Raw genomic sequence first — 19,193 nt, 5'->3', positions numbered from 1 at the left:
CGGCAGCTGCGTGTTTGGTGTAATCAGCAGCCGCTGAGAGTCTGTCAGACTCTCAGCGGCTGCTGCTGCTCCCGCTGCGGGAGCCATCTTCCGGCTCCCGCAGTGGGTGATGGGAGTGGGTGACTACGTCTCTCCCATGCAAAGCGGCCAGCGGCGGGAGCGGAGGAGCGGACAGCGGCGGGACCAGGAGCGGGAGTTTAAGGTAAGTGTTTATTTTTTTTAAATTCTTTTCACGCCTCTCTCTACTAGGGGGGGGGGGGGGGGGGGGACTACAGGGGGCACTACCAGGGGGCGATGACTACAGGGGGCATTACCAGGGGGCAATGACTACAGGGGGCATTATCAGGGGGCACTAAAAGGGGATTACTACAGGGGGCACTAAAAGGGGGGATTACCACTGGGGGAGCTACTAGGGGAGGATTACTACAGGGGGCACTACCAGTGGGGGATTACTACAGGGGGCACTAAAAGGGGGGATTACTACTGGGGGTACTACCAGGGGGGGATTACTACTGGAGGCACTGAAAGGGGGGATTACCACTGGGGGCACTACCAGGAGGGATTACTACTGGGGGCACAACCAGGGGGAATTAATACTGGGGGCACTACCAGCTGCTGCCATTTCCCACACTAGGCTTATACTCGAGTCAGTAAGTTTTCCCAGTTTTTTTGGGTAAAAGTAGGTACCTCGGCTTATATTCGAGTATATACGGTATGCTTATTTTTCTACCAAAAGACATCACAGATAATAATCCGCAAATTATCTCACCAATGGAGTGATCTCTACATAAAAAATGTGTGTATTTACAGTCAGGTGCATAAATATTGGGACATTGACAGAATTGTCATATTTTGGCCTCTATTCACCACCAGAATGGCTTTGAAATGAAACAAAAAAGATGTGCTTTAACTGCAGACTTTCAGATTTAATTTGAGGGTAATTACATCCAAATCAGGTGAACGGTTTAGGAATTACAACGGTTTCTATATGTGCCTCCCACTTTTTAAGGGGCCAAAAGTAATGGGACTATCAACTCAAAAGCTATTTCATGGACAGGTGTGGGCTTTTCCCTCGTTATTTCATTATCAATTAAGCAGGTAAAAGGTCTGGAGTTAATTCTAGGTGTGAAATTTGCATTTGGAATCAGTTGCTGTTGACTCTCAATATGAGATCCAAAGAGCTGTCACTATCAGTGAGGCAAGCCATCATTAGGCTGAAAAATCAAAAAACAAACCCATCAGAGAGATAGCAAAAACATTAGGTGTGGCCAAATCAAATGTTTGGAGCATTCTTAAAAAGAAAGAACGCACCGGAGAGCTCAGCAACACCAAAAGACCCGGAAGACCACGGAAAACAACTGTGATGGATGACAGAAGAACTATTTCCCTGGTGAAGAAAAACCCCTTCACAACAGTTGGCCAAATCAAGAACACTCTCCAGGAGGTAGGTGTATATGTGGCAAAGTCAACAATCAAGAGAAGACTTCACAAGAGTGAATATAAAGGGTTCACCACAAGATGTAAACCATTGGTGAGCCTCAAAAACAGGAAGACCAGATTAGAGTTTGCCAAACAACATCTAAAAAAGCCATTACAGTTCTGGAACAACATTCTATGGACAGATTCGACAAAGATAAACTTGTACCAGAGTGATGGGAAGAGAAGAGTATGGAGAAGGAAAGGAACTGCTCATGATCCAAAACATACCACCTCATCAGTGAAGCATGGTGGTGGTAGTGTCATGGCGTGGGCATGTATGGCTGCCAATGGAACTGGTTCCCTTGTATTTATTGATGATGTGACTGCTGACAAAAGCAGCAGAATGAATTCTGAAGTGTTTTGGGCAATATTATATGCTCATATTTAGTCAAATGCTTCAGAACTCATTGGACGGCGCTTCACAGTGCAGATGGACAATGACCCGAAGCATACGGCAAAAGCAACCAAAGAGTTTAAGGCTAAAAAGTGGAATGTTATGCAATGGCCAAGTCAATCCCCTGACCAGAATCCAATTGAGCATGCATTTCACTTGATGAAGACAAAACTGAAGGGAAAATGCCCTAAGAACAAGCAGGAACTGAAGACATTTGCAGTAGAGGCCTATCAGAGCATCACCAGGGATGAAACCCAGCGTCTGGTGATGTATATGCGTTCCAGACTTCAGGCTGTAATTGCCTGCAAAGGATTTGCAACAAAGTATTAAAAAGTGAAAGTTAGATTTAGGATTGTTTAGTTTGTCCCATTACTTTTGGCCCCTTAAAAAGTGGGAGGCACATATAGAAACCGTTGTAATTCCTACACCATTCACCTGATTTGGATGTAATTACCCTCAAATTAAATCTGAAAGTCTGCAGGTAAAGCACATCTTGTTTGTTTCATTTCAAAGCCTTTGTGGTGGTGAATAGAGGCCAAAATATGACAATTCTGTCAATGTCCCAATATTTATGCACCTTACTGTACGTTTTGAATTGAATTTACATATGAAGCCTGGAATAACTATAATGACGTGTGAGAGAGGGGAGAGAATTACACCGATCAACAAAAGAAAATTGTTAAATGCTTGCAAGAACTCCCCCAAGACATTTACTACTGTTTCAGGGGCGTTTTACCATGAGGTAAAAGTTAATTTGTAACAGAAAACAAGATTTTTGGTACTTACCAGTAAAATCTATTTCTCTGACTTCATCTGGGGACACATCATAACCATGTGGTTAGTGCGGGACAGATGCGTCAGCACTTAGTGAGCTTACTTTTTAGCGGCATAAAAGTTCCTCCCCTCTAACCTCTCCTCAGTTTGAACTTTAAAGAGCCTGACTGATAGGTTACAACTATAACCATTTCCTCATATATTTAACAAATGAGGGAGGGATCGAAGTGCCCCCCAGATGAAGTCAGAGAAAGACATTTAACTGGTAAGTACCAAAAATCTTGTTCTCTCTTTCCTTCATCTTGGGGAAACTTGATTAACCTCGCCCTTTATTGGGGGGGGGTCCCCCACCTCCCCTGAGATCACCGGCTTGGGATGATAATGCTTTGGATGGGGAGACCCGGTGATAGGGTCCCCTGGCTGTGGCATTACACCCCGGCAGGATTTGAGTCGGTGCTGGTTTTAAAACAGGGGGAACCCTACGCAATTTTTTCCCCCCCCTATTTTTAGAACCAGTACAGACTCAGCAGCCCACTGCTGGTTCCTAAAATACGGGGTAACCCTACTCGTTTTTTACCCAGTATATTTAGGAACCAGGACTGGCTGAACATCCCGGCGCTGGTTATGCGTTTTGGAGGGGGATTCAACGTAATTTTTTTTTTTTTTTTTTTTTTTTACAGGTACAACACACAAGCAGCCTTCACATATCTCACTGATAGGTGAAAACACTGCAATCTCGGGTGAGTAATCTGTATCTAAACTTGCTACTAGGGGGGCGGGATCGAGATATCTCGATCTGCTTCACCATCAGCCAACTCGGTCACAGCTAAACTCACTTCTTAGTAAATTTGTGAGTTTCAGAAGAATCAAATCAGCTGAGTTTGAGCGTTGCAAATCGTGTTGAAAAACAAAAACTCGATCAGACTCGATTCTTGGTAAATTTACCCCTTAGGTTACATTTACGAAGCTTGTCAGTGGTTTTGGCTGCAGGATTTAAAACATGCATTTATTATTACTGCCATTTCAAAGCAATAATGCAACTAGAAAAACCACCACTTGGTATGTATACTGTACAACTTGGGACTTTTGAATTTCAACACTATTGTCCTCTCCTGTATTTCAAAGCACTGACTAGATGTGCAAAAATGTGTTTATTATCATATAATTATATAGCACAGCTAATAATATGTAACGCAGCACTGACAATATGTAATTATTCACATCAGTCCCTGCCCCACTGGTGCGTACAGCTTATAGTCTAAGGGCTTCATTCAGCAGGTCACGCTAGTGCACTGCTGATGCAGATTCCAGATGGTCGGGAATCTGCGAAGGTGCTGGACTTGTACTGTGAATGTGCAGCATGGGTCCTGCGTGTTCGCACGCAGATCAGCGAATGACAGTCTGCTGCAGCTTGGGGGCGGCGACGGCCTTAGATTCACAAAATGGAAGGGTGTCGCCGCCGTTCGGGTTGGAGAGGCCGTCAGCTGACGGAGACTTTCCGGCCTCCTTCCCTCATCTGTGATGGCTGGCCTGCATGACCCCATGGGTCACTCAGCTGCCAGGGTTGATTCGGTGCAGCGCAGGTCAGATCACTAATGACTCCTCTTGATACATTAACACAATTGCAAGGACGGAATAATTGCGAAGCTGCTTGCGTTCTACTGAACCACCACCCTTAGTTCCTTAACACACAAACCCACACACTATGGTCCATTTCTGTTGGAAGGCAACCAGTATCCACACAGATCCCAACCTAAAACCATGACCCCCAGAACTGAGGCTGCAATGCTCACCACCCAGCAACCGTGTCACACAAATTATAGGTCTTAAGTGGGTGTGCACCTACTTCATATGATACATTTCTTTATGTAGCATACAGTACCTACAAAATGATCACTGAATTAATTTAACACACTAATACACCAATCATTTTGTTTCATATGAATTTTAGTAAGATTATTATTATCTGCCTTGGGAATTAACCGAGCTGAGAATAGAGAATTTTCCATCTCCATGGTTCACAAAGTCAAAAGCTTCTTTATTTCCTTAAGTGTGCAAATCTTGTTATTTTCCTCAATAATAACTATGGTCTCTACATAAAAAAAACTGGACAGAGGAAGAAAGGAGGGCACAAAGGTAAGGGAAATACAGTTTGCCTGTCATCTACACATAGAAAAAGGTAACCATTTCAGGGGCTAATCAGAGGTTCCCAAACTCAGCTATTACTGTCCAGATTGTAAGCATATCCATGCTTGAGTCCAGATGGTTAAATCAAATTGACTGGGGTGCTAATTAAGTCACCTGTGCTCAAGCATGGATATCCTTAAAACCTGCACTGCAATGTCGGAGTTTGGGAACCTATGGGTTACGGCAACACTGACAAAGTCAATGTAGCCTCATGCCTCCAAGAGGTTGCTGGTTCAAAGTAAACATTATCCTCAAGAGAAGTCTTCCATAAAACGGCTGCCTAAATTATGTGTAGGTGACTGGTCCACTCTAAAAGAGCAAATAAAGGAAAGTCAAAAGTTCAGTGTATGAAATTAAATTTAGGATTAAATGCGTCTCATATGCTGTCGAACGGTGAAGTATTCTCAGAGAGAAACATTAGGAGAGGAAGTTCCTTTAGCTGCTGATTGTACATTTGAAATCAGTGCTTTAACATGATTACCTTGACTGGAGATAACAGGCCGAGAGAGAGGAGAAGAGGAAGCGTTTGCAGGGAAAGAGGAGCTGGCAGTAGGGAGCCGGAAGTCCTCACTCATCTGACAAATAAAGTGATAGAAGAAAGCATGAAATGAGCAGGAGTACACGCAACGTTAGCAAGACAACAGTCATTGGCCGAATTATACATGTAACACAATATGTACATAAATAACAGCTCTCTCATTAAAACAACTTATAGAACCCAGTGAACTGTTAAAGATTATACTGTATTAAACAGGTTTAAGAATGTCAGTTTCTCAGCCATTGGTGCCATAGTCCACTCACAAGCAGAGAAACCTTTCACTGCACAGATTTTTTCTTTCTTTACAGACTAACAACATTAAAAAACTATTTAAAATCTTTAACCTCGAAGAGCAATGTAAAAAAGACTCCTTTTTGACTAGGGACATTTTGTATTTAACGTTAACTAATGTTAAATAGAAAAAAATAAACACAAATATTTATTTGTCTTTTATATAGCAACTAAATGTTACGCAGCATTTACAGAGAATATTTAATAGAAAATATGTAGGGTCTCCCCTCTGTAGGCATTTTGCTCTGTAGGGTCTCCCCTCTGTAGGCATTCTGCTGACATCACTGAAATGATGACGGAAAGCCAGCGATGTCGGGAAAATGACAGGACAAGAAATGTGGTTCCTTTGTGACTTAAGTGGTTTGAGTAGGAAGCCAATGTGAACGGGAAAGGGGAAAGTGGAGACTGTAAATAATACACTTACACAAATGTGTGTTTGCAGAGAGGGGGGCAGCTTTGGGGGGATACTGGCCTCTAGCAAAATCTCCTAGTTTGTGCTTAAATTTACTTTACAATCCAATGCACTAAAGCAGCAGCATGTTGCTTTTTCAGTGTAATGAATGGTAACCGCATTCAAATGTGAATACAGAGGGGTGGTGACTGCTCTATCTCCTTTGGTTTATTTGCCCATAAAGAACTAAAGAGTAGGCAACATCATAGGTTAATGGACTCGTGATATCAAAGCTCTGAATGTTGTGTCATTACCTGTAATCAGGGGTCCTTAATATCGCTTGTAGAATGTTGTCCTGCATCATGCACAGCTTAGTGTAGGTCTCATTTCATCAGGACCTTAGATGTGTTCTAGTGAAGTGGGTGCTGAGCTAGCTGGGTCATCACTGAAGATGTGCTAATGGTGTCATTGTTCCATTATACCCAAACAAACCTGAAAACTCATCAACTAACTCACACTGTGGGTAGATGGCATGGGTGTGAGCAAGCTGGTCACTAACTAAATAGATCAGGCCTGGGCAACCTGTGGCTTTCCATTTGTTATGAAACTACATGTTCCAGCATACCCTCCCACCGATCAACTGGTACAGCATGCTGGGACTGTAAAGCCCGCATCACGTTTCCCTAAGCAATGCAGCCAGACCATGATGACACATCTTGATGTTTATTAGTTGCTGAATGTACATGTTATAAATGTGTTCCATGATGTTTGTATCGGAAGCATACACCTGCGCACAACTAAAAGCGACTAAAAGATAACCAATTATTTGCCTTCTCAGTATCAATTGTTGATGAGCAAATCTCTTGTATTTACTTAAAGTTTAATGTTTGTCTAAAATACAAATAAGTTTATTGCACTATAAAAGTAATCTGTTAAATCAGATCAACCATAAATGAAAACATGATTTTAGATTCTCTTTAAATAATGCAAAATGTTAAAGAATTCAGTATGGTTTTGTATATTTTTATTTATCTAATGGCAGCAATATACAAAACATTACAACATTACATACAATATTAGAAGGTACAAAAGAGAATAAAAACACACTATTATACATAGACATCTCAGTGAAGACTACATACTGCCCTCTCATAGACAAGTTCAGATTTGGTTACATTCATCACAATCAATTACAGCACCATTAAATTCAGTAAAGCAAAAAACTTCTGCTATTGTAGTAACATTAAATGAACTGTCCAATCTGGAACAGCGCTTAACCCTCAAAAAAATTAATATATCCTCTGGCAAAGTCAAATGACTCCATAGGATCATATGTCACCTCTGGATCATCTTGGATTACAGCAGCGAGAGCAGACAGCCTGGTGTGCGGTTGTGCGAGATATTCAAATCTGCCGGCACTGCAATACTTTATGGAGAAAGTGATAGCACCACCTGATTGGATAGCAGCCATGCAATCAAGTGCCACATTTATTCCACACCTCCTTTGCCAGCATTTTAAATCTTTAGGGGGACTTGAATCCTCCAGCAGATCTCAAGCTCTTAACTTCCCTATATCAAGCAGCAAGTCCATCTTCTTCAATATACTGTAGTAAATACTTGTGAATCAGGATATTGTAACATTCTCTTACTCAACACATCACTACCTAAAACTGATCAAACCAAAATTCTATCACCAGACCTAACTTTCAGTGGTATAAATAATGAATCATTAGATTCCTACAGCTATCAACATTCTAAAGTAAAAGCCTTATTTGTTTCAAGTTCTTCTTTCCTAAACTAAATTTTTTAGATGTTAAATATTTCAACATAAGTGATTTATAATTTTGGATCAAACTTATTCCCTGCCAAAAAACATCTATAAATAGGTTTTAATTTTTAATTTTTATTACCAAATACAGTACATTATGCAGTTTCTAATACTATGGGACAGCTGTAAAATCTTTTATTGCGGCTTGAGTTAACACGCCTGTCACAAGGTAATTTTTACTTAGCGTGGCTGTGTGCGCACCAAGCTTACCGCCTCCTCCGTAAAAATGGTTGTGCGGTAATTTTCTATGATGTTAGCCACGTTAAGTGTGGGGAACAATGGGGAAATCAGACTGTACCCCCAAAAAAGTGCAAATTAACATTGGATAACAGTATAGAAATATATTAGTGGCCAAAAGCAAAGTAATGGGGACTCTTAAAAGGTGGCAAATTACAGTTTTTTGCATTTGTTCATAACACTGAAAAAAATTATAGAAAGCAAATAGTTTTTCAACAAATTAAATGCTGCAGATTGCATAAAAATGTCTGTAAATTGGATTTTTGTGTCTTTTTAAGCCACTTTTAAAAATTTGTTAAAGTACACCTGTAACTCCCACCTGCAAACCTAAAACCACCTGTCCAATCAATACAGCACCCCCATATACCTGTTTCACATAATTTAACCCATTATTCTGCATTTTAATTATTGGCAAAATGAAACTAATTAAAAACTTCCAAATGCCTAATTAATCATTAGGGAGGGGGATGGGGGGGATCCAGGGGTTCTGATCCAAGACCGGACATGTTTACATTAAAATAGGGATTTTCCCAAACTTTTCACCTGCTCTTGGGTTGCGAGAGAAAATTGTGCAGCTAGCTGTATAGCAAAAAACTAGCCATGTTTACCTCTGAAAACGGGTTAACGTGGCTAATTAAATTTGGCCATATCTGTAAAAGGCAAGAACAATGGTAATTCCTCTCAATTTATAAATAAATGTATACAATCAGTCTGACAAAGTCACACTACCTCATGTGTTAAAGTAGGCTAAACAGTAAAGGTGCGTACACATGGAACGATATATCGCAATGATATCGTTCTGTGTGTATGCAATGAACGACCAATGATGCGCGCTCCCGCTGGACGATAACGATATTGTCCATTGGGCATGCATGCAGGCAGGCCAATCTGGACGATATCGTGCATTCTCCATAGGGGTTTGCGATCGTTGATCGTTGGTGATATCTTTGGTCTGTGGATGAACAATATCATTCATTCAGCGCAACAGGAATTTCAAGGGAGATCGTTCAGCGATATCGTTCGCTGAACAGATGTCCCCTGTGTACCCAGCATTAATGCTGGAAACTGCCCAATGCACAGTTTTCTTTTTGAACTGTGCAATATACAGATTGAAGATAGTTATAATATACAACAGAAATCTCCAGAACTGCTGTATTCTCTCCTCCAATAAAGTAACTTATACTATATTGTAAAACACTATGCACTCCTCACTTTAGCCAAATGAGCTGCTCATACAGAGCTAAGACATAGAAGTGTTTTACATAAGGCACACATATAAATACAGTTCTCACCAAGACGTAACTATAATTTCATGACAAATAATCCAGGAAACATTTAAGTGTCGTCATTTACTAAAACAACATTAGCCAACATGGAGAAGACCGTTTAAAAAATAAATAAATAAATAAATAAAAAGGGTGCACCCTAAAGCTGGCCACACATCTAAAATTATCTGTCCAACCAGCCAACTAGTTGATTGGTTGGAATGAAAATCTGGTAAGGTATGAAAGCAAATGACAATCAGCAATTTGCTCCCAAACGCCGGAAAATGGACAAAAACTGTTGTTTGAACAAATTGCTTAGATTAAACATTTAACAAACTTGTCTGACGACCATTTTCATCTGTTTTCTGGCATTTAGGAGCAAATTGCTGATAATCATTTACTCCCATACGTTACCAGATTTTCATTCCAACCAATCAAGTAGTTGGCTGGTTGGACAGAAAATCTTTAGAGCTGTGGCCGGCTTAACTCTATCCAAATCAATAAAGCAGATAATTTGAGATAGGTGTTACTAATCAAATGCCATTAATTTATTTGATCATCAGAAGTGCAACCACCTCTATAGAAATGCAGAACCTTTGGCAGTTTGATAAGGTGCATTCAAGTTTGTGCCAATACAAATATAGGGGAAAAGGACATCTCAGAGAGGGAATGATTGCTGATCCTCATTCTGAAATAAAAACTGAAAATTTCAAAACAATTTGGGAGTCCATAATTAAACAGTGAGGAAAGACCCAGAATATTCATCCTAAAATCACACTGTATGAAAGACTCATTCAACACAGGTAGGTAGATGTACTTAGCCTTGGCGAGAGATAAAGTACCAACGAATCAGCTCCTGTCATTTTTCAAACACAGCCTGTAAAGTGACTGTGAGGAGCTGATTGATTGGTACACTATCTCTCTCCAAGGCTTAGTACTTCCCAATGAGTATATGTTAAAGTTCATTAGTTTTCAAGACTGAACAAATATAGCTTGGTAAGGGTTACCAGTAGAAAGCCTCTTTCTAAACAAAAAATAAAAAAAAAACATTGTAGTATTGTTTAGATTTGAGATGTTGCATGTGAACAAAACACAATATTTCAGGAATATGTCCTTTATAGAGAAAAGCCCAAAATGGAGTGGTTTGTTGTTAATGCACAATGTCATATTTGGTGTAACACTACAAGAACCTCATAACCATTCTGAAGCACGTTGATGATTTGGGGTTGTTTTGCAGCGACAGGACATGGTCTTGAAATGATTAAGGAGCCTATGTATCAAGTTGTTTTTTACATCAAATTATGCAGAAACTGCACAATTTTATGTATTTGTCCTATGTACTAATAGCACAGGGGTAGCCAACCCTGGTCCTCGAGAGCTACCAACAGTGCAAGTTTTCCAGGTCTCTTCACAGAATCACAAGTGAAATAAATGACTCCACCTGTGGATTTTTTTCAAACGTATTAGTGAGTAATGACTACACCTGTGCACTAGCTAGGTGGTCTAGAAAACGTGAACTGTTAGTAACTCTCGAGGACCGAGGTTGGCTACCCCTGTAATAACACAATGCAGGAGATTTCACAGAAGCTACTCAATCATAGTCAAGCAAAAATATAAGCTTTTTCCTTTTAAGTGTAGAAGGGAGGCTGGAGATGGGTCTATGGCCCAGCATTGCAGTGTTTCCTAGTGGTTAGCTCCTCACCTTATTGTAAAAAGTTGCAACATGAATCACCCTTGATCCATTTGTAACCTTTCTTCTTTCTTCTAATTCCCGCTCTACCCCACACTTCCATGCTGGTTAGCTTTGCGTTTCTTCTTCTTCACTGGTTACCAGCGGGGAATTTACCCCTGTTCAGCAGTTCTTCCTCTATCACTCACAGGTTTTCTAGAAAGCTGCTGTGTTTGATTGAAGGTAAGAAGTATGGCCTAGTGCTATGTGGCAGCTACTAACATATGTTGGAACTCACTGGAGGTCATATAAACCAGCTACTTATTAAGTGTACCAGCTAATTAATGCAAACATCTAAATCAGCTAATCATGTGACAACAAATCAAAGCATAACAGCATGCAGACATAGAAGAGAGGTCCAGTTGTTGTTCAGATTGAACAAAAGAATGGAGAATAAATGTGATCTAAGGGACTATGACCATGGTAAGATTGAGGCAGATGAGGCAGTTTGAGTGACTCAGAAATTGCTGATCTTCTGGGATTTTCACAGAAAACAGTGCATAGAGTTAACAGAAAATGGTGAGCAAAACAATAACCATCCAGTGAGCCGCAGTTCTGTGGACGGAAAATGCCTAGACAATGAGAGAGGTCAGTGGAGAATGGCCAGACTGGTTCAAACGGACAGGAAGGAGACAGTAACTAGAGTAACCAACAGGGGTAGGCGGAAGAGCATCTCTGAATGCACAGCACGTTAAACCTTGAAACGGATGGGCTACAGTAGCATAATACTACTCCTGTAAGCGAAAAACAGGAATCTGATGCTACAGTGGGCACAAGGTTCACAGAACTGGGCAGTCAGAGATTGGAAAAATGCCACCTGGTCTAATGAACCTCAATTTCTGATGAAACATTCATATGGTAGTCATCATTTGCGTAAAAAATGGAATGCATGATGGACGTGTAATTGTGTGAGCAATGTTCTCTTGGCAGACATTAGGCCCCACTTGAGCATTAAATGTCACAGCATTTATAGTACACATCTTTTCTATACAGAGCTCACACATATCATAACCCTGCAAGGCAGCAACTGAGATTAAGACTCTAGCAATTGGTAGTCACAGCTGCAAGGATAGGTAGGAGGGAGCAGCCCAGTCCACCTACTATCCCAATTCTGGTGGTGCACTCATGATTTTATTGAGCTGTCCCACATTGTATAAATCTTGTACTGCCTGTAAGGTGCCGATGAGGCGTCACGGGGCACTTAACAGTGTTGTGTGCAGCATTGCCGGCATATTACAGTGGAAGGTGTTGGAGGGTGCAATAGCACTTTATAAAGAGATACCCATGTCCCTTGCATACTGGTGACACCCACTCCAGCAGAGCGGCATCACCCAAACAGTTGTTGACACATTCAAGGCGATTTCACCCCACCCAGGACCTCCGGTAGTGTAGGCATGGCAGTGATCATGAGGTTTTCTTTTCACAAAACGCTTCTTCATGTTGGCTTATTTTATATTTAATAAACAACGGCAAAGTAAAATCTGTTACCTGTTATTTGTCACAAGATTAGGTTACAGAATGGACAGTAAGGACTAAATTAGGTCAGTGTTCTCCCCAGAAAATTTTTCCAGCCGGGTGGCATCAAGAAGTAGCCGGTTGGGGGCCTTAATAATAGCAATAATAAAATGTTCTAAACCCTGACCTTATAATGACTTAAACTTAAAATAACATTGTATATATTAATTCTCCTCTTCTTATTAGAGGCCCAGTCATCTGATTATGAAAAAGCTGTAAAGTCTGTAGGATCTGGTCCTTTTTATACAGCTCCCAGATACTGTCTCCACTTGCATGTTCCCAAAGTGCCGAGTGGTGCACCCGCAAAAAATATCCTGGGGAGACCACTGTATGTCCTGAAATGTAAAGACACAGAAGCACATTTTCTATTTCCCCTGCCTGGGAAAATAACTGTAATTAAGAGCAACTGACAGCAGCAAATTCCTGATAAGTGTAAACAAATAAAATTAAAAATCAGCACACAACGTCACTTTTACTAAAATATGAACAAATAATGGTTTTAAAACTTATATGTTATGTGAATGTTTTTGGAAGACAAACTTTGCTTTATACCTTTTTATCAGCATTGTTCAATTTATTTTTTGCTTCCTTTGCTTTTTGGATGGCCTTCAGCACTTCCACTGTATCCAGCTCCCTTTCTGTAGTGTTGGTGTTGTCCAAACAGACCTGTTTAAAAGAGCTTAGTTAGCAATTAAAATGTAAAGCACATGAACACATCATTCCTGACACAGATACTGTACAGTCTTATACTTAAAAGATATTTACTATTTGTGTGATTATAGCTTAGAAAGGAAACAAATTAATTATAGAGCCATGAAATCACTAATGAACTGTGGACAAATGTGACTGTTTACGGCAGTATTTTGGCTAAAATGTAAATAATTTGTTACATGTTGACAGTGATCTCACCTCAGCAGCCCGATCTCCAAATTGTGCAAGAACTTTGGTTCTGTAATCAGGAATAATGGTCACAGGGTTTTCGGTCAAATTCACAGTTTCCAAACAAGGGAGACTCCCTATATTTTTTATTTCTTCAACCTGAACAAAAATAAGACACCCTGAAAACATTTTCAGCTTGCATATGACATCACAGTGATACACGATAGACACAAATGTAAATACGTCCCTAAACCAAGTTAACTCTGCATTACTTAGGAGTGCAGCCCTACAGGAGAGAAAAACATTGGCTAGTAAATGCAATGCTTTATTGCTGCAACAATGGAGACTCAGAACAAGTGATTGTGGGCCTGATTTGTACGTTAATACTGCAGCTGGCGCGAATGTGTGCGCAGATGCTATGCAAAAACAGAAAAATGTCGCAGATGCAGGGAGATGTATTGAGCCTCCCGCCAGCAGCTTTGCAAAGCCAAGCATCTGTGTACAAAGACGCAGCATCGCTCGCAGATCATTTGATGATCGCAGTCCTGAGTGGGTCTATGGTCCCACAGAATGGCTGTGAGAACGGAGACGCCGGAACCATATTTCTTGCATTCGGGATCGCAGGTGCAGAGTGTGACACGCCCCTGAAACAGTCGCCATGTGCCGGTGTTCTCTGCCACCACTCCTCATTACCTCCCCCAAACACTCCCTGACTGTCATCACACTGCGAATGAAAAGTGGCCATGTACAACTACGGTAATGTACCTTGACGCGTACGCAATGCGACTAAGACACATGCGAGGTTTGCTGACAATCGCTCAACTCCGTAAACATCGGCATTGTGTACAACTCTGAATCAGGCCCTATATACACTATAATTGCAAGGTCTGAGTCACCAATCACCTAGTTTATTAAAACTGAGTGATATTGCACTATCATGGAAGATTCCTGATGTAAAGTGGAAGTAAATGGACATTAAAATTAGAGACGAGCGGTTCGAATTTACTAGTTCTTTTTCCGCCAAACGAACTCAAGTTCGGATTTATTTTACTGGCTATCCAAAACGGGATGTAGTCAGCATCCCGGCGTGCGGGATGCCGACAGGCGAAATCCCGGCGTCGAAAACCTGACAGCGTCGGCTTCCTGGCACCAGAATACTGACCGCCGGCATCCCGAAGGTATCGGGCGTTAGGGGGAGGGTTAGGGTGAGGCACTAGGGGGAGGGAGGGTTAGGTTTAGGGTGCGGGGAGTTGGAGGTTAAATTTAGGCACTGGGGTTTAGGGGAGGTTAGGAGTAAGGGATATGGGTGTTGGGATGCCGCTGTCGGTATTCTGACCAGTGGCATCCCGACCACCGGGTTCTCATACCCAACCCATCCAAAACATGTGAAGGCCAATGAGATCCCGTTTTTGAGAACCGAACATAACTAAGAAAATCCAAACTACTGAACTCTAATTAAAATGTTTATGGTTAAAAACGGAGTTTACATACCAGTGTAAGGTTAACGCCACCAAAAACAAAGTTGATTAGGTTAAACAATAACAATTAATAATACAGATGTGGCCTCATACACCTAGGGGTAAATTTACTAAGATGGCAGTTCTATTAAGAAGTGATGTTGCCCATAGCAACCAATCAGATTCCAGGTATTATCTTCTAGAAGGTGCTAGATAAATGAGAAGTAGAATCTGATTGGTTGCATTGGGCAACATCACTTCTTAAATAGAACTCCCATCTTAGTTAATGTACCCCCTAGTGTCTAAACATCATAAAGCAAAATTATGACATAAAAAAGTGCCTTTAGTAGAAAACTCACTGTGTATAAACTAGTTCTGTGGTGGTTATTCAAGAGCAGAAATGGGAATACCTGCTTGATGTTGTTGTGGCCTAGATCCAGGTTGACAAGAGAATATAACTTATGAAGGCCAATGAGGCTCTCAAGAAGATTTCCTGCTAAATTTAAAGTTTTGATATTTCCAATCTTTGAGTGGACGCCTTCCAGTGCAGAGAGCTTGTTGTAGGACAGATCCAAGTGAATCAGGTTGTACAAGTGCTACACAATTCAGGGAAGACAAAGAACGTTGTACTTAATCCATCATTAGCATCTGTACAGCAATTAGTATATACTTTTACAGTTAAAGGTATGAAATTGAGGTTTTAAGTAACATAATTGAATGCTCTATGACAAGGCTATCCAACTGGGAACAGGCAGGTCAAATGTGGCCCCTAGATTTGGAGCCCTGAATATGTATTACTAGGCCCATACTAAATACACAGCCCAATATTACAGCATGCCATAACCAATAGGACTGGATAATGAGCGTACCTGTTAAAAGAAATAAATATAGCAGCATTTATGAGGTTTATGTAAAAACTGCATAGAAATGTAGAAGTTCTTGAAAACTGCAGTAGATGAGATAAACCATTCATATATAATATCTGCATAAAGCAGATATATATTAAAGTTATAAAAAGAGCAAATTTATAAAAATGACAAAAAGAAAATAATGCAATGTAATGCAGTCATCCCTATTCTCTCAGATGGATCTTACAGCACCCGTTATCTAAATTTATAACCAGTGAAAATGTTAATTGAAATGTCCCTCTACGATACGGACATCTTTAAGGTGATGCTCACAATATAATTCTGAAATAAGAGCCATATGCTTTATTTGTCACCATGATAGACAAATACCATGGTAATACATATGAAAATAACATTTCCCCTGGCGACTCCTAGCACTGACCACTTGCGTATTAGACCGGCCAGCTTTCCTAGCATCATTCGCCCTGCCCGCTGGAAAGTACCCGCCTCTTCATCTATAAGCTCCTCCCCAGCTCTAGCATGACTCACTGATGTCAGACCCACGTTTTCCTCCCTTCAGTAATACACCTAGATAAAGGCACATTCTGTGCTGCCTACCTACAAGGCCTGTTACAGCCACACTTTGCTATCTGCGAGAGAAGATGATCTGCTAAATACACATGGTCAGTCAAACACTTTTCTTAGTATTCCTCCCCTTAACGGACCCGGGAAGAATGGCATAACGCCAATGAAAGAAAGTCCCAACATAGTGGCACTTCTTGCCTTGCACAATGTAGGAATTGCTCTTTCATTAGACAAACCTAAAAAATTTATCACATTAAGGACAGTGAAAATGAGGCTCATAAGTCTGCCACCAGCCATAGATAAAGTATTTAGAGCAGGTGCTCAGTACAGGTACACACTGGAGCCTGCTAGCTGTGAGAGAAGGGTTTCTGCTAAACACATGTGGCAAGCCACAATATGTTCACCATTGCAATGCATCAGCGTAGTACCATTAAAACCCCATTAAAGTAACTTTTTGTTCTATCATAAGTAACTATAACTGTGAAAAAAATGGTCTGGGATGCCTAATGGAGTGGTTAGGGTCCCGGTCGAACCTCACGGCGAAGTGCGACGGGAAGAACTTTGACCCAGGGAGACTATTCTGGGCCTTCCACTAGATGGATTTGGACAACATCACAATGTGAACATTTAAACTCGATAACCGATTTTGATGGGATTTTCACTGAAATGTTCCTTGAGATCCTCTGAGTAACATAGGCCACACCCACACACACACAAAATCTTTTCTCCTCATCAGGAAGCCATTACAGAGATAACTTATTGGACTTCTTCCAGTATTATCTCATTGTGTAATCTGGGGAAGCGGAGGCTCTTGGCCCCACATTACTTTTAGTGACAGCAGCCAGGCAGCCATTTGTTCCGACTCCCGCCCTCTTCTCTCTGCTGCCATATGGCCCCTCCCATCCCGCCTCCTGGCTGAAGCGGCTAGCAACCAGGATGGAAGGCTTCCCCGAGAACGACAAAAGGAAGAGTGTGAAACCACGGGTTAAATGTAACCAGTTGTGGAGAGACGAGGCAGCCCAAGAAACATTGATACCCACGAGCTGAGGGTCCCGCACAGCCGCTTCCAGCTGACAGTCTTTGCCGAGGTCCGGAACCCACACCCTTCACACAGAGCACCCCGTACAATGCCAGTTGCGTGGTGTGCTGGGAGAAGTTTGTGCGGTGGGTCTGCACTGCATGGCTCCGGTGCTCTGTGCCGGGGAGGGACTGCCCGGAGCTCAGCGCTATTATTGTGTCTATTCTGCCTGTTTGTTTCCTGGTGCCAGTCGCGCAGGATCTGTGGGCCCCCCCATCAGCCTCTTCCATCTGGATGTTTATGGACTGCTGGAAGGGCTACATCCACTCAGCCCCTACCCTTGTGCATTATCCTTACCCCCTCCGAGTCCTCGGGCCCACCGCCATTGCTGCTGGTTGGGGGACGAGCCACTCTGAGCACCGGGCACACCGCTGCCTCTGGGATCTACCTGCCCAGCATTTCCAGGGCAACTTCTGTATCCCGAAACTTACCCGGGAAACTTTGCTGGGAACATCAGACCGTGCACAGAGGAGCGGACACACAAGGAGCGATTGGGAGCACTCGGGGTGCTATCTCCTGGTCATTGAATAAAATTAATAATCACTCGCCAACGACAGGTAGGCACCGCTAGTTTTAAACTATATTTAAATTGTAAATTACAGTCAAACAAATATCTATACAGGATACTAGCGCTCTTGGTCACAAGATCTGGACCCAATCAAGCATTTATAGGAGATTATAGAATGATGCCAGATACAGTGCTTTTTATATCACACCACAATTACTATACAATTGGAACCATTTGAAGTATTATGTATTAATACTCTCATCACAAATGGCTTTGTATGATTTCTTTAAAACGTAAAGGTTTTCTCTTGTGGATTTAATAAAGCCTCTTACCTGTAGATTCTCAATTGATGATATGTTATTGTGACTCAAAGCCATAAATTCTATTTGTGGAGTAAGTTTCTGCAAAGAGACCACCATTAAAAAAAAAGTTAAATGAAACCACATTTGAGGTAAAAAAACAAACAAACAAATTATTTTACACTACCATTAATTACACAGGTAAATTGGTAAGCATTATGGTATTGGTTTTTTTGGTAAATTGGTAAGCAAAAAATGCTATTGTCTTACCACTGAATCATCAATAGTAGAGATCTGATTGTGACTCATATCCACAGTAGTGAGTGTACTCCATTTTGGGACCACAGCTGTAATAGGACAGTCCGATGATGTACCTTCTGCCTCCCAGTGATCAAATTCAAGAGCTTCAGGCACTAAAATTTCCTGAAGAGATAAAAAAAAAAGTTGTATAATATTTTCGCTACACGTACAGTTCATACATAAGCATGGCTTCAATTTGAAAATTCCTTTAAAATTTACTTCAGAAGACCATCAAATATGTTTCTATCGAGTGTTTTTTCCCAGACTCCATTAACATGAGTGGACCTCTATAAAAGAAATTTCAATAATGTATGTTTCTGCAAATGCAACTCTATAAATGGAGGACCTACGGACAACTACTTAAATGCCTTAAAAGAAAGATGGCCCCGGTCATCATGGCTTTGAGGAAAGGAAGGGCATTTAAAACCACTGCATCTTACTTTGAACACACAAGGAACAAGGGCCCTGATTCAGAGACGGACGCTCTGAACGAGCGCTCGCTCTGAATCAGGGCGCATAGCTGTGGGTGACCACCCACAGCTATTGCGAGCAGCCAGGTTGATGGTCGCGATGGTCAAGACCATTGCGACCATTGGGCTTGCGACGAGACC

The 19,193-nt window shown here is 41.4% G+C and overlaps 1 protein-coding gene across 1 annotated transcript in view; it reads right to left on the bottom strand.

The window, feature by feature from the left end:
• The window catches only part of NISCH (nischarin), a 68,339-nt gene that overhangs the window by 30,354 nt on the left and 18,792 nt on the right, over window positions 1–19,193 (bottom strand). The window contains exons 8-13 of the mRNA XM_088482457.1: window positions 18,553–18,705; window positions 18,316–18,384; window positions 15,375–15,560; window positions 13,538–13,666; window positions 13,181–13,294; window positions 5,316–5,409 (exon numbers count right to left, since the gene is read on the bottom strand). Coding sequence (XP_088338583.1) covers window positions 5,316–5,409; window positions 13,181–13,294; window positions 13,538–13,666; window positions 15,375–15,560; window positions 18,316–18,384; window positions 18,553–18,705 — 745 coding nt within the window. The remainder of the gene's footprint in view (window positions 1–5,315; window positions 5,410–13,180; window positions 13,295–13,537; window positions 13,667–15,374; window positions 15,561–18,315; window positions 18,385–18,552; window positions 18,706–19,193) is intronic.

This window comes from Taudactylus pleione, unplaced genomic scaffold (genome assembly GCF_031769625.1).
Source record: "Taudactylus pleione unplaced genomic scaffold, aTauple2 ptg000289l, whole genome shotgun sequence".
Classification (NCBI taxonomy): Eukaryota; Metazoa; Chordata; class Amphibia; order Anura; family Myobatrachidae; genus Taudactylus; species Taudactylus pleione.
The sequence above is the reverse complement of the archived record's forward strand: the minus strand, read 5'-3'. Positions and strand labels throughout refer to the sequence as shown.